The 15,859-nt window shown below is 43.4% G+C and overlaps 1 protein-coding gene and 1 long non-coding RNA gene across 4 annotated transcripts in view; one reads left to right on the top strand and one right to left on the bottom strand.

Moving 5' to 3' along the window:
- ghra (growth hormone receptor a) overlaps nucleotides 1–11,745 on the bottom strand; it is a 34,679-nt gene extending 22,934 nt beyond the window's left edge. Inside the window, exons 1-2 of one of the 3 annotated variants that reach the window (XM_056418216.1) lie at nucleotides 11,452–11,745; nucleotides 1,806–1,933 (exon numbers count right to left, since the gene is read on the bottom strand). In XM_056418216.1, the coding sequence (XP_056274191.1) occupies nucleotides 1,806–1,929 (124 nt within the window). In that variant the 5' untranslated portion in view covers nucleotides 1,930–1,933; nucleotides 11,452–11,745. Of the gene's footprint in view, nucleotides 1–1,805; nucleotides 1,934–3,405; nucleotides 5,011–11,451 lie in introns of those variants that run through there. The other 2 variants (XM_056418214.1, XM_056418215.1) reach the window with 2 other exon arrangements.
- On the top strand, nucleotides 2,107–6,971 carry LOC130196264 (uncharacterized). The gene is made up of 3 exons (XR_008832212.1): nucleotides 2,107–2,221; nucleotides 6,200–6,305; nucleotides 6,867–6,971. It is a non-coding gene; the product is annotated as an uncharacterized LOC130196264 (long non-coding RNA).
- Nucleotides 11,746–15,859: the final 4,114 nt, after the last annotated feature.

A 15,859-nucleotide genomic window follows, 5' to 3' on the forward strand; every position in this document is an offset into this window, starting at 1 on the left:
TTACAAAACTGAACTACTTTTCCTTCCTGGGAAAGGGTCTCCCACCCACGGCCTGACTACCACCTTCAACAACTCAGTGTTAGCCCTGACCCCGACTGCCAGGAACCTCGGGGTGACACTCGACTCCCTGACTGCCAACATCACTGCGACAACGCGTTCCTGTAGGTACATGCTGCACGACATCAGGAGAATACGTCCACTTCTTACTCACAAGGCGGCACAGGTTCTGGTCCAGGCTCTGGTTATTTCACGCCTAGACTACTGTAACTCCCTCCTGGCAGGTCTACCTGCGAAGGCAGACCTTCACTGGTTACCGGTGGCTGCCCGCATCCACTTCAAAACATTGGTACTTAGCTGGGAACAGATCGGGCCCCGTCTACATCCAGGACATGGTCAAACCCTGAACCCCAGCCTGTTCACGCTGCTTGGCATCTACCAATCGACTTGTGACTCCGTCACTGCGAGCTAGTCACTCGACAAAATCAAGACTGTTTGATGTCCTGATTCCTCATTGGTGGAACGAGCTCCCCACTGACATCAGGGCAGCGGGAAGTCTCTACGTCTTCTGCCGGAAGCTAAAAACACATCTTTTCCGACTATATCTTGAAAAAAAACAGATTAGCACTTCGGTGGCACTTGAATGGCATTTATTTATATTATTACTCATGGTATTACTCATGGTATTACTTATGGTATTACTCATGGTATTACTCATGGTATTACTTATGGTATTACTCATGGTATTACTCATGGTATTACTGATGGCATTACTCATGGTATTACTCATAGTATTACTCATGCTATTACTCATGGCATTACTCATGGTATTTGTGTAGTTTGTCTTTCTTGAAGGAATGGTATTTTCTTGATTCTTGGTGTTCTGAGTTTTACTCGTGGTGGAATTCACTTACTGAAAGTTGCTTTGGATAACAGCATCAGTTAAATGACGTGTAATATAATGTGTAATGTTAATGTGGAAAATGTTTGCCGTCAAAAGTGTCAACCCCGATAAAATAAAACCCAGGAATGCAGACTTAGCAGAACCAAACAGCCTGACAGGCAACGTTTTAAAGGTTAGAGACAAAGTCAACAGCAGAATTGACCCATTCTTGGGAGCTGACGTTTGGCTGTGAGGACTTCTCTAAATCCTGCTGACATAAATAAACCAAATTATTTCACCTAATTCCAGCTGCAGTGGCTTCAACCATTATGGGAAGATGCAAAATCACCACAAGGCTACAAGGCTCCATCTGTTTTGTGATTTAGAATCGATTGCGGATATTAAGCGTTAAAAGACAGCCATCTTGGCCGCTTTAGGCATTTAAATGGTAAATCGCAAGCCAATCTGCGTGTTTGGCCTGTTTTCCTGAGCATTCTTTCACCTAATTACTTCGACTGGTTCAGTGACAGCTGGATTAGCTGGCTGAACATACTGCGTCGTCGTGTCCCTGGACTTTGACAAAGAAGCTCCGACCATATATTTACCCTCGCACTATTGATCACCAGGCTGTTTGACAAGCCAAACCAAGTGCGGCGTCCGCTCCACAGTGAACGTTTCCACATGTAACTGAGCAAACACGCCGTTCTGCAACTGATGTCTGACACAAGACGCGATAACGAGTGTCAACAGCGAGTTGCGCGCTCAACCTGGATCACATCGGTTAATGTTTGATGAGCTGCATTCGGGAGATCGCCTAATAAGCTGAAGGACGATTTATTTATTTTTTTGCTACACATCGCTCTGTTTTTACTGCTTATTTCTCCCGATGGATAACAGTACAAAAGAAAAACGCCACGAAACTTACCTGGTGACATCACGCGGTGCCGGCCCATGAAAAACGCAGATCCCGGAGTGGACAGCCAATCCAGGGAAGACATGAGGAGAAGGAGCAGGAGATTGGAGGAGGAGGAGGAGGACAAGACAGCCATGATGCTGGAGAGAGAGACAGGGGGCAGAATGAGAGAGACACATTTATAATTATCAGTTGAACTCCATGATGACATGCCCATGTGAAAAGCCGCCTCCTTCCCTCAGTACTCTCTCGCTCGCTCCCCCTTTTTTCTCTCTTTTTTCGCCCTCTGGCCTGAGAGCACTAAACTGTGAGTCGGTGCCACTGACATTTATTTCAAGCTGGTGTATGTGAAACCCAACACGGGACAGGGAATCATTATTTATCATGACCGGTCGCTGCTGCAGCGTTTGTAGGTTGAGACGTAACACGTAAGTGTTATTTGTTTGTGTAATTTCCTCCTCATTTTCTCTTCATTTGACATTTCTCACAAAATGTCATCACGTCTCTAAGTGATACCCATTTGAATATATGTTATCACGAGATGTGATTTCAACCAGATATTAATATATACTGTCGGTTGAGAGATGACAGCAGGAAGAGTGAGTGGAGACGGAAGGCAAAGGTGGCTTCTCATGAAACCAACTGATCGGGAATTGAATATCAGGGTCATTTAACTTTTTGTCCGTGTGCCTGCGATTCCTCCGAGGTCAGGCCGAATATTTTCAAACATCACTCAAGTCCATGTAACACAACTCTGGTTTATGAACAGTGACAAATACCGCTGCATAAGCATAACAGCACATGTGGTAATACTAAACCTGCATTAATTTTGATGGCCCCCTGGGGGCAGCAGAAACAAGCTGTAAACGCAACACTGACACATTGTCACCTTTAAAGTCGATATGAGGCCTTTTCAGAACCTCTGGGCTTAAAAAAGAAAGCCGAGGCGGAAGTGCTGTGACCTTGCATTCTCTCAAATGTGCATCGGGACCACTGACTCTGACAGGTTTGCAAAATTAAGTCAATTTGAAGAGAAGTCTTTGAGAAAATGACTCTACTTCTCGTTTGATGATTACTTTAACATTGTGTGTGAACATTAGTTTATGATCTCAATCTCTAGTTTCAAGTATTCTTCAATACAGCATGATGTTCATTTAGCAAATGATGGTCCCATTTAGAGTTAAATAGACCATAGGCAGCATATGCTTTAGGCTATCTTTTGATTTACAGGACACGACCACAACATTGTCAGGTCGGGTAGTGGTCCGTGCTTTTTTCTCACAACTTTAAACCTCTCAGTTTATTGATTTTGGTTGCCTACAAGCCTGTATACTTGCTTGTTCGGTTGTACTTCTGGTTCCAGAGAGAAACAGATGACGATGTTTAACAACCAAGATCTGGTCGCTGCTTTCTGAGGGAATGAGTCGACTTTTGAGCTTCTTACTCAAACATGTGATTGCCACCCTTGGGTCATCACAACGTTCAACACCTTAAGACAAGTAATTTGATCCATTACCCCCCACTAAATATATTTAATGTTACAAATAGTAGTATCTGACATTCAGTGTCCAATCAACACATGCTGAGAGAATATAGAAAAACGTCTTTGTACCACAACGATAGGAGCATTGACTCCCCCTCCAAAAACGAAACGAGACTTGAAGATTCCAGCAAAACTTGAAGATTCCAACGAAACCTTTAACACAGACGTGTGGTGACCGCCTCCCTCATCCAGGCTCTCTGCCTACAACTGAAATTATTTAGAAAAACTGAGAAAAACTCTTCCTGGTCAATAACCTGGTGTTGCCGGACAGGTTCTCAAGTCTAGCCCAACCTCTAAATATAGGCCAAACTTTATGTCCCCACCCTTTTGCTATTTACAGCTGTGTCTCCGCAACTCCAGCAAACCCAAACAGAGAGGCTATGTTTCTCAGGGCAACTGTGGCCGTATTTTCCCAGTTCTGGCGTATTCTGACAGTGAATTATACGGCTGTATAAAATTCTTCTTTTTTTCAAAGGGAAAAACTGTTTGCCGTGCCTAAATATAGTAAGGCAAGTGACAATTTCACAACCGTCTCATATGTAGAGTGTCAACTACTGAGCAACAATGTGGCCAGTTGAGACACATTTTCTTTAAGACTGAAAAGCTTGGCCAGAGCGTTGCCAGACCTAGGGGCAAAAAAAGAAAAAGAAAATACATGAGCGAAGTTCATATGCGTGTTCGTATAACAGCACATATCAAAACACTGACAGCTGTTTAAAATTAGAAAACCTTTCATTCCTTTTCTCTGTCTTATATTTACTGCAGATTAAAAAATAATAATACTTTGTACACACTACAATGCACCAAGAACATAAAGATAGGAATCTCTACATCTTTGCAAAATTCAAGTTTGGACACAAGACTGAACACAGCAGTGTGCGTGTGTGTGTGCGTGTGTGTGTGTGTGTGTGTGTGTGGATGAGGCTATAAAAGGGCCAAATTAAACAATGCAGAGGTATTGCTCACCAGACCACTTCAGTTTTGATCATCTGTCATTCTGGAATCCTGTTTAAAAACATCCCCTCATCAAAAAACAGAGCCCCATTATCACTGTGCATGTAACAGCCTTGTGATGAGCACTTTCAAACCAGTTTAAATGACGGGTTAAGTTATTTGCTCCTTCTTTCTTTTTTCCTTTACATTGTCTTTTCTTTCTTTGAGTCTAACGTTCTTGAATCAGTTGAGTAATTAAAGTACTATAACTGTAGGCCTCCATATTACAGTCCCTCCACCCCGACATGTGGCCTCATATTAATCCGAACATTCGACTCAGCCCCTCCGCTCATGTGAAAGCTTCTGTGAAAGCCCTGGCAAGGCTCGTTCTTCATCTCTATCTCGTGCATGTTTCTCCCCAATTCCTCTTGGCCAATTGCGAGCTCTCAGACTCACGGGAAGGCCGCCTCAGCCAATGAGAAAAGAGGGAGGCTCAGTACAGGACTCCTGGGGCCTCTGTGGTTAAACCTCCTCCCACTACCTCTGCCCTCAAATGCACGCATGCGCACACACACACACACACGCACATGCTCACACAGACGCACACACATCTTGACTTGGCACCCCCACCACCATGCATCTTCCACGTGTCCTGAATTCTCGATTGATAATGTGTGTTTTTGCAAAAAGGGAGCTGTGAAGAGGGGGGAGGAAGTTTGGAGTAGATGGGGTGAGGGTGTGAGGCTGAAGCCAAAGGGGGGAAACATTCTGGGGTGAGAGGTCCCATCGTCTCTGAGGTGAATGTTCTTTTTTGTGAAGACAGTAGTTGGGTTATTCAGACACATTTGCAGTTTAAATTGCGTTTCTAATGTGTTATCAATCTAAGAACCACTGTGTGAGGAAGAAGAAGAAGACTGCTCGCACGTGTGCACAATGAGCGATTTTTAGAAAAATGCTTTGAAAAGGAAATGTTTCACGAGGAGAACACATCCAAGTTTCAAGTTTCAAGTTTCAAGTTTTTATTGTCACATCCCCTTTTATACAAGTATAATCGGTTTGTGAAATTCTTATGTGCAAAACACCCGACAGCAGTAGCAGACTAAAAAAAAGAATAAGAATGAGAATAAACTATACAATATCCACACAAAAAAAGAAGAAAGTATTAACAATATATATATAAAACAATGTAATAGAATATACATCATGACAATATATATATATAAAACAATGTAATAAAATATACACTTTTTTGAGACAATATATATATATATGTATATACATACAATATATATATATATATAAAACAATGTAATAAAATATACACCATGGCCATAGATATTCACAGAATATGTTCTGGTGTATGGTGTTAATGAGGGTCTCAGTCCTTGTTCAGCAGCCTGATGGCCTGACTGAAGAAGCTGTCCCTCAGTCTGTTTGTGCGGCACTTGATACTGCGGTATCGCCTGCCTGACGGTAGAAGGGTGAACAGTTTGTGGCCAACCTGTTTGTCAGACCTTAAGGATATATACGTTTTGTTGAGAGTGAACGTCAACAACAAAAAACATCGAGGCTGTTTACTTAACATCCTGAAAAACTCGAAAAGCAAAAAAAAGGAATTGTCATCGAGTGTGTGGGTGTTTACCTTGAGGTGGGAAGCAGGCAATGAAAACACACAGGCGTATTAATGAACATAAATGCACAACGCTGAGGTCTACAACACTGAGGTTACCTCTCGAATGGGATTATTGCTTTGATAGACCACCTCTCCACCCAGAGCCCTCGATGAGCTGGCAACCGCTATCTAGAAACAGATAGATACTGTTGGTAGAAACAGGTGCAAACACACTTTCGTTTTAGGCTTAGGATCATTAGCCTTAGCTTGTAATCTTTCTTTTTCTTTATGTCCCACTCTTCTCTGTCAACATTCCAGTAACATCAGACAGCCGTGGTGGCCGCCTGAGTGGACATAAGTGCTTCGGGCTAGAGGAAATGAAGTGCAAGGCACAACGAGAGTGCTGGCAGACGTATCACTGAAGGTAAAAACAACCAGGACAAGAGCTCCTCTGAGGGATTCAGATACTACAAAAATATTTTTGACAAAGACATAGCAAGTGGCTTTTAGTGAAGGCTCCTATATGCACAGTGCCATTTTGGGCTGTCCAACATGGAAGTTGTTAGGTTGTAATAGTTTATTTTGATAACATCTGCAGAGGTCTTATGTTTTAAATTAATACATATAAAAATATATTATAATAGAAAATATTAGGGAGAATATTGATATTGTTATTAATGTATTATGAAGCATAGGGGTAATGTTTACTCGATGCAAATGTAAATGGCAAGAATTAATGTATGTTGCATGAGAGTGACTGTATGTTCGTATTATAGATTGACGAGGCCGGTTGAATTCCGTCAAGTGATTTACAATAACAAGGGACTTTTATTGTGAAAGTGACTTTAATGCGGACAATAACAAGACAGGACTCTTATTGTGAAAATACTTGTTTAGCGACTTGACCGGAAGTGACGTTTTGACCGGGGCCAGGGACATTGAGTTTAAAACTCCGTGGATTAGAGAAACCGGGTCTCTTCGACAGGTATTCTCGACGCCGGAAGGAGGGCGGAGGAGCCGATGAAGACCACGATCGTGAGGCCTTGAATGCTTGTTTTACACTTCCTGCCATTAAATGTTGAGAACTTAATTCACGCGCGTCCGGAAGCCTGTTTTCCATCATTTGCGAAGTGCCCAGTTTCAGAACTACTTTACAAAGTACACAATCGGAAGAGAGAAACACTGTGAAATGTATGCATACACGCAGAATGAGTCGTCCTTACCGCTTTTTAGATGTCAACTATCTTGTTTTTTTGCGGTCAGATGTCATATGAGAGAGCGGAGCTCATTTAGGCGACCAAGTTGTTCCAATTAACTTTCATGAACTGTAAAAAGACTGTAAAAGGGTTTTAGTTGCAAGACCAACACAAAGACAACTCCCAGACCAGTCAATCACAAGTTAACCACGCTCCAAAGGCATATCCTAAATTATGGTCTATTTGCTTCTAAATGTGACTGTAATTAAAAAAATTAACATCATGCTGATTGAAGAAGACTTGAAACTAGTGATTGAAACCATAAGCTCATGTATACAATGTTCACTGAGGTAATACATCAAGTGAGAAGTAGGGTCAATGTTCTCATTTCCATACAATCCGACTTCTTTTTCTAACCAAAGGAGTTGCCCCATGATGACCATTAGAGAGAACGCACGGTCAAGGCACTTCTGCATTGTAGGTTGCCGACCGGACATGCGTCCAATATTACAGTGGGCCAAGTAGGTCATCTATGCGTTATCTTTATTTTTCAAATCATATACAAACATGTTTTAGGTGACGGGGCTGTAAACGCAGCACTTGATCTGCGTTTAGTCCAACAGGGTTTCAGAAATATCCTACAGAGGCACGCCAAAGAGGCACGCCTTGCCTTTCAGTGAGGCTTTAGGGACTCCTCAAGTCTTTGAATGAACTCATGTGAATGTGATGCCTCCCATTAGTGCATTCTTGATCTTTCACTCACTCACTATCAACTTGTCATGATGTCTTTTATTCCTTGCTCTAGGCCCCCATCTTTCATTCATTACGGTCTATCTTTCACTACAAATGTACCGATACTCCAGAGCTCCAAGTGCCTCACTGATGGGCTAATTGAGGGCTGAAGACCAGTGAAAGGAATGCTCAAAATCTATGTAACATGACCGTGTTAATTACTTTGGAACCAGTCACTGAATGACTTGCCAAGCCCATATAAGGAAATATATTCAACGCCTCCAGAAAAGACACAATTTCAAGGCAAACTACAATTATGGCGAAAAGCCCATATGAGTAAACCTGCTGAGAGGTACCAGCCCTTTGGGGAGATGTGTCGTGTGTAGCTAGCTGGTGGTTTAGCAAAAAATTATCCAAACACATGATTTCTTGATTGTGTACTCATCACTGAGGATATAAGCACTATAAAGTGACCACAGGTTATTTACCTGTTGACAACACCAATGGAGGGCAACCTGACGCCGGTTTTGTGTGTTTTTTTTGTCTCCGCAAATGATTTTGCTCTGTTTATACTTTACTTAGAATATGCTCTTTTCAGATTTTTAGTGCAAAATGTGACCCATGGAAATACATAGATGCAATGATTGATTTCACAATGTTGAGGGAAATAAATGACTGTTTTCCCACAGCAACACAATGGGCCTTTCCCTTACTGAACATCCATAGACTCCCAAGCAACTGGCACCCATACATGGAGCATCTTTAATCACAAGGCAAGATTCTATTACAGGGCTTACATGATCACCAACATACACTATTTCCCCAATATCATGGCAAAATCACTTCAACATTGTCGTCATCATTTAAAAAATAATAGCAAAGTTGTCCAAGGTCAACTGTGGGGTCTCTCAATGAGAATCATGCAAATAGATGTTCTGTTCCCAACGTTCCCCTTCACCGCTGCAACCTGTTTCTTTCAAACAAACAAATTGAGAGTAAACATACCACAGACTTCCACATGAGCCTGCACGTTAGACCAGAACCTCGTGAGGTAGAGACCACTCAGACGAAGAAGCCAGGGCCTGAAAAAACTGCCGCCCATGCAGCTGCGTCTCCTAGACCTCCGACTGGATGTATTCACATAAATACCTTGACCTGTGGCGAGATGAGAATGCGTGTGTTCGTGGAGAGGGTATAGGCCTACACGCATTTTTAACCCGTGTCTCTGTGAACCCGCCCAGGCATTCAGATCTGGCTCCTGGAAGTGCTCTAATGTCTACTACTCTTATTTCATAAGAGGGAGAGAGAGTGGAAAACTCAGAGTCAGCACACTGGCATGAGGAGAGCCAGTGCTGGAAGCAGGACACACATCTGCAAACCTTGCTACATTGTGTATGCGTGTGTGTGTGGGGGGGTCGGGGGGGGGGATTGTAAAATCAAGTGTGTGTATCGGAGCGAGAGCAAGAAAGGTAAATAGTGCCAGTCAGGGCCCGGGTTTCCAGCAGAAACGGTGAAAGTGTGTGTGTGCGCGTGCGCAGGCATGCAACAGTTTGTCAAAGATATTGCAACTAATAGCCGCCAAGCTAAAATTGGCCCAGATTTAACTTTTTTTCCTCTGTTGTCTCCGCCGCTCGACAATCAGCACAATAACATTGGTTATGTCTCGGTTGGTCATTTCAGAGAGAGCTCATTTAAACTAATCAGACCAATAGGGTTCAAATAAATGTCACATATCCAGCGCTTCAAAGCCAATCCCATGCGGGAGAATAAAGAACAGTCTTAGTACAAATGTGCAGCACGTAAATCTAATTGATGCACTGAACCCTGCTGTTTCTCCTTATGACACACACACACACACACCTACACACACACACACACACCATCACTGAAGACAAAGTGCACGTTGATGTGTGTCAAATCTATTGGTTTTCCCGAGTGCTGTCAGAATATAACAGCTGTATTTAATGTTGTAGGTGGGAGTGTAGCAAACAGTGAGACAGAAACTGATGGAACTATAATGCCTCTTAAAACTCCCCACCTCGTCTGTTAATACAACGTGTACCTCAGCTACCTGGAGGGATTCTATAATGGCTGCCATTAAACTTGTCCTTGGTCGGCCTTTCTCTCTGTATCTGAGGAGCCGATGCAAAGATAAACCATATTGAATATGGCTCAGCTTTATTTAGGTGAACATCATCCAACCATGCGCTCTTAATAGAAAAAAAATGTTTTTTGAGATGGTCTATATCCTACAATGTCAGGGATTGTGAATTATATCCAAATTGCCCCCTAAACTAACGCCATCCAGCAGACGCAGCATTTTATACGGCTATGAGATGTGATTTAGATGGAAAGGATGATCTGGGGAAACAACAGAGGAAGAAGTCAGTAAAAGAACCAAGTCATGGGACTCAACGGTGCGAGAAAACCTTGTTTTTAATCTATTCTGAATCTAAAAAGTCCAACAGTGCGAAACAAACTGAAATGTTACACAAAAACCCGATTCCCTCAAAATAGATAGTTTAAAAAAAATTATGAATGAGAAAGAAAATTCCTGAGAGGCAGTGCATAGGCCTTATAGAGTTTGCACATTAATTGTGTATCATAATAATAATAACAACGTCAAACTACCGACAGACAAAACTAGTTGTCCATCCTTTTCATTAAATTAATGTAAATGATGTAACTATTCTTATTTATGGTTTTAGTAATTTAACTCGTATAGATCTAGACATACGCTGGTTCTAGTTCCTCAATAATAATAACAAAGAAGAAGAAAACACATCCTGCAGATTTTCTCCGTTTCATATTGATGTAAATGTATTCCTTCGGGGATTTGTGGCTAGTTGATGAGACTTCATCAGGAGTTTAAAAGGCATCATGAACTCTGACAACTTCTCACTAACACTTTTTCACATTTGTTGATTAATTAATCAGAATAGTTCAAAAGAAAATTGACCATCTGTGTGATTGCACTCCTCGTGTCATGCATCCACAGTAAAAAACTATATAGCCTACAAATGAATAAGCATATCACGGTCACTGGAGTGAGCATGTGCCGATACTGATTTCCCTCTGTGCATACGGCTAAACACCATGCTGTGTCAACAATTAAGAAATTCGACATATAGCCTACTATCTCCGCTCTGCACTTTCAACGTCGAGGTTGGATCCCCGTGTTGTTCCCAAAGAGCCACCGCGTCCGTCTCATCGCTATCTCGAGCAGATGTTTCCATTCCTCCCTCGGGATTTGATATGTTTCAGTCCGCTGTTTGGTCTACACGTCCACACCGCCATGGCTGTCACTTCGTGGGCAGTTGCAGCGGAATTTTAGAGCAACTTTTAAGCGTAGCCTATGTCACGTATAACGTGAGCTCCATTCAACCGTGCAGTGCACTCCGCATACTAAATATTAATGATCGGTCGAAACATTTTGTCTTTGTTGTTGCAACGAGCAGCCCGAGTTGTAAAACCAAAACCAAAACAAATATAATGCACTTTTTGTTGTTGTTGGTGTGTGTGCAAAGTTTCCAGGATCGTGCGTAAACTGCGTAAACGCATGGCGTTTCGGAGATATGGATGAACGCACAGAAAACACAATCACAACCAAAAGATGCAACAGAAGCACACAGGGGGACTCACTTATTTCGACGTCCCGAGCTTTAAAAACCCTCCCGCCGCAAAGACAGCGCGGATCGACTTTTCAGAACTTTGCCATTTGACGGCCAGCGTGAGAAACAGGCACAGAGAAAGTCCTGCTGCTCCACTTCCAGCCGGGTCGGATCTCTGCGATCAGGCTGTCCGCGTCATCCGATCATTGGAGAGCCGCGGAGACCTGTGGCGGGATCGCGGTGAAGCTAGCTTGTTGGTCTTGTCCGCGACTCAGTCCATCATCTCGTCCACTTTCAGTGCTCCACGCGCTACGTAGCTAAGACCGAGCTAGCGTGTGGGTGTGTGCGTGCGCGTGTGAGTGTGTGTGTGCGTGTGTGCGTGCGCGTGTGAGTGTGTGTGCGTGTGTGTGTGTGTTTCTAATGGCGGTGAAGCGCCCTCATTCGTCCAATCTGCTCCATTATGAGCAGGGACAGCCGGAGAGAAAGACTGCCGGGCTACAACCTCCAAAATATAACTCTTTAGCGAGGAGCTCCCCGCCGCCACGCGTTATGGTGAGGGACACGTTTAATGGAAGTATAGCCAATCAGAAGGTTACTAGTCTACGAGAACCATAGGCTAGTTCTAGCAAGTTGCACGTGCACCATATGTGATTTCGATTTCAACCCAACGAGTTCTGTGCACGTAGGCAAACAGTTGGACGGGCACAATGCATCACACACATCCCACGTGAGGTGTCTCTGCCTGGACCTGACTGCAGGAACATGTCATATCCTAATGATTAGTTGTTGTTTTTACATAAGTGTGCAATTATAGATTGTTCAGATTCAAGCCTTTACTGCATTCACTCTCACACATTTCCCATTATTATATGTATAAGCTTGGGGTTAAAACGTCAGTGCAGCAGGTTATTTCCCTAAACAAACTAAAGTTGTATATGTATATTAAACATATTTACATACTTCGTAAGACTGAAAGCGATTGTCCTCAAATCCTGTTTCCATATGCAAATATAATCTATTGACCAATGTGCGCGGTTGTCGGCCGTACTGGATATACGCATGCGCACTGCAGCTGTAAACAAGCCTTGCGGCTTAATAATGGGAGGCCCTAATATCACAGCGAGATCGAAGGTGTTTAAACCATACGCCAAACGGGGTTTACTTGGTAATAACGTGCTAGTAACAACCTGTTTGTAAGAACATGTCTCCAGATGATCCAGATGCCCTGACGTCTGTCATCAGGATCAGTACCTCAAGAGGACCGAGGGCGCGGATCAAGTGATCTTCACGTTGCGACATGCACGCTCTGCAATCGAACGCACGTACATTAAAATGTTGTTCGTGTACGTCACGTGGACCCGTACGGGCTGCCGTCATTAAACCGCCGAGTTGCAGGCGACACTTTTGGTCCGAGGTTAAAAAGGGGGCGATGACGCGCTGGAGCTGTTGCTCCGGGTTACCCGGTGCTTCGAGATGGAGACACCGGGGGAGATCGCTGTTAAACGGTCCCGGCGGTCCAAGTTGTGTCCAATAGTGTTTCACAACTTTTGCGTGACCTGTCGACGTGTCAGTTTACAACATAAGCTTGTTGCATACTTATCCATAACCGACCAGTTTTAAATGTGGACGAGAGTACGTATCTTCGTTATTTATATTTTTGTTTGGACATTAATTAACCAGTGGTTATGTCGCGCGTAATTGTGGCATGACAGTGCGCAACATCACTCCAATTAGAGGCTGCAGCTGAAACAGATTCTGCTATCTTCAGTTGTCTGAAAAGAAAATCCTCAGAGACTACATTATTATTATTAATATTATTATTATGTCTGCATTAATAACCGCAATTGCAAATGTTTTTAAACTTTAAAATGACTAGCGTTACGTCACTATACGCGCTGATGCTGAGAACTACTAAAGCAGCTCAAATGGCTGCGCCTGTCTGTGAACTGTAGCCTGTGTGGGCTCACGTGGAGGGTTCACTGGAGAGAAGTGACGCCACCAGAGGCTCGCCCTGAGTCTCAGCTGTCCGGATACACCCCCCTTTCCCCCCATACACACACACACACACACACACACACACAAACAAACACACACACACTAAACCAAGAGCCATCAATTAGCATGGACGGCCCGCCCCAACACGTGAGAGAGAAACGCCCCCATGGACCCAGCTGCTGCTGCTGCTGCTGTTACTAAACCGCTGCTTGTCTTCGCCTGCGTGGACCTTGTGATCGTTTTTCTTTTTCAGGCTTTGAAGGCAAACATCCATCGAAGGAAAACTAAATCAATTGCTGAAGCAAATGAATCAGGATTTCATTTAGCAGGACAGCTCCCCGCTCACTTTATATAACCACACAGTGTACACCTTCGCCTTGTGACGCCACGCGTAAGCCAATAAAGTCGAGTTAACCGCTGTCCTCTGAACTTCAGCAGCCTGTCAATGATAGAGGTGGAGAGAAAAGATAATAAACCGGAACCTGAACGCAATCGACCGTCAGCGAGGGAATAGAAATAAAGACGGACTGACACACATACGGGCAGCTGAGGAGGGGTTTATTTTCCTCTCCATCAATACACCATTGTTGTTGTTGTTGTTGTTGTTGTTGTTGTTGCACAGAATGTGTGATGTGAGAAGGAAATCCTTTTTATTTTTATAGGCCTATCCCCGTCTCTGTCAAATCCACAAGGCCCACAAGTTATGGCTGAGCTTTCCGAAGTCCTACGGCTGCAGTGCGCATAAAACCGCCCTGAGAGACACACAAGGCTTCTCTTCAAATACCCTCGATTGCAGCTTACACATCTGCACAGAGTAAAGAGCCATGACTGAAATATATCTAATGAGGTTTCTCGGTTTTGTGTACCATCTTAAAAAAGAAACAACTTTCTTTCTTTTTCTTTCTTGAAACAAAAAGGTCAATTCAAGCCATGTTGTGGTTACTGTAATTAGCCGACCTTTCTTTCACTGACATTGACCAAAAAAAAAAAAAAAAAAAAAAAACAAATGTTGTGTGTGACCCTGACATACATGCACAATTGGCATTGTTGAGGGCCGGAGAGCCCTGATTGGAGCAGAGCGGGGGGCGTCCATTGAATTAGTTCCTTTGTTATTGAACACTCATTCCTGTGATTGTCTGCCCTGAGTGATCATGTGGACTTATGCCGTATCGAATGTGACAACAGAACAATGCATCGGGCCCTCAGACTGATGCCACTGAGCCGTCGCTGGTGTGCCGTCAGACATATTCATCCATATCCAATAATCCTCGTCCGTACGAAAAGACCAGAATCAACGCCAACAGTTGTTCCACGAATGCTTTCTAACTTCCACATCCTGCCTGTGAGTGTCGGCCCCGAAGGCTCCTGCTGACGTTGTAACCCATTATGAACGGCACATATTTATAAATCCCTAAAACAGCAATAGGCACTGATTTAAGCACACATTAGTCTAAAACTGAAGTAAACAGTGTACTCATCAAGGGCTATTTTCGGCAGCAGATTTAATCTGCCAGTGAGTATTTACAGACGGGGGGAGGGGGGGGGGGACTGTAAAAATACAGCCTACTGTGCCTAAGTTCAATGTAATATTGTGTCATGTATCCCAACAACGTGGCTCATTTATGTGTTTAACAGGTTATGAATATAAATAGCAGAGGAATATAGTATGTCAGACTATTATACTATAAATATTCATTGGTTGATGTGACTTGATATGAAAAATATCGCCACTTTTATGCATTTCCAGATCGTTTTGCTTCAAAGCCGGAGACGCCTGACTGAGCGCCGACGCTTCGGTCGCAGCCATATACCCGTAATTGTTTTGTTTTTGTTTGTGTGTTTGTCTTTGTGATGGCTATGCAGGATCTCTCCATGTTTGTCTGTCTGATTGTATTTCCCACATAATGAGAGAGTGCCCTTTGTGTCATCCCCTTCAAGGCACCTGTAATGCATTTAGTGCAGGCTCACGTCACCAGTGTGGCCACTCACAATATGTTGTGACTATTGGATTAGGGTAAAAGAGAGGAGATGGCTACAGGGGGAACACACACACACACACAAATCACTATGCCCCTAGTTCCATATCTTCTTTATTACCGATCTACACCTCATAGATTCAAAGGGATTCACATCCACCATTAACACTTCTAAACCCTGATCCAGTATTGCGAGTCCCTGAAGCTGCCATATATCAGCAGGAGGTAGGTGGGACTGACGCGGTGAAGTGGGGAGGAAATTAAAGCGAATTGGTCGAGATTACACGGGATGAGTAAGCTCCACAGAGTGTCAGCATGAGAGCCCCACCATGTGCAAAACAACACAATTAAGAGGGCCGCTTAGCCTAATCAGTGAATGCATCATGCAAATGCTGTTTTTTGTCTTCTTCTTCCTTTCTTCAATGCCTACTTTAATGATGGCCGTTATTGCGGAATACAAATCAGGGA

Source organism: Pseudoliparis swirei, chromosome 7 (assembly GCF_029220125.1).
Source record: "Pseudoliparis swirei isolate HS2019 ecotype Mariana Trench chromosome 7, NWPU_hadal_v1, whole genome shotgun sequence".
NCBI lineage: Eukaryota > Metazoa > Chordata > Actinopteri > Perciformes > Liparidae > Pseudoliparis > Pseudoliparis swirei.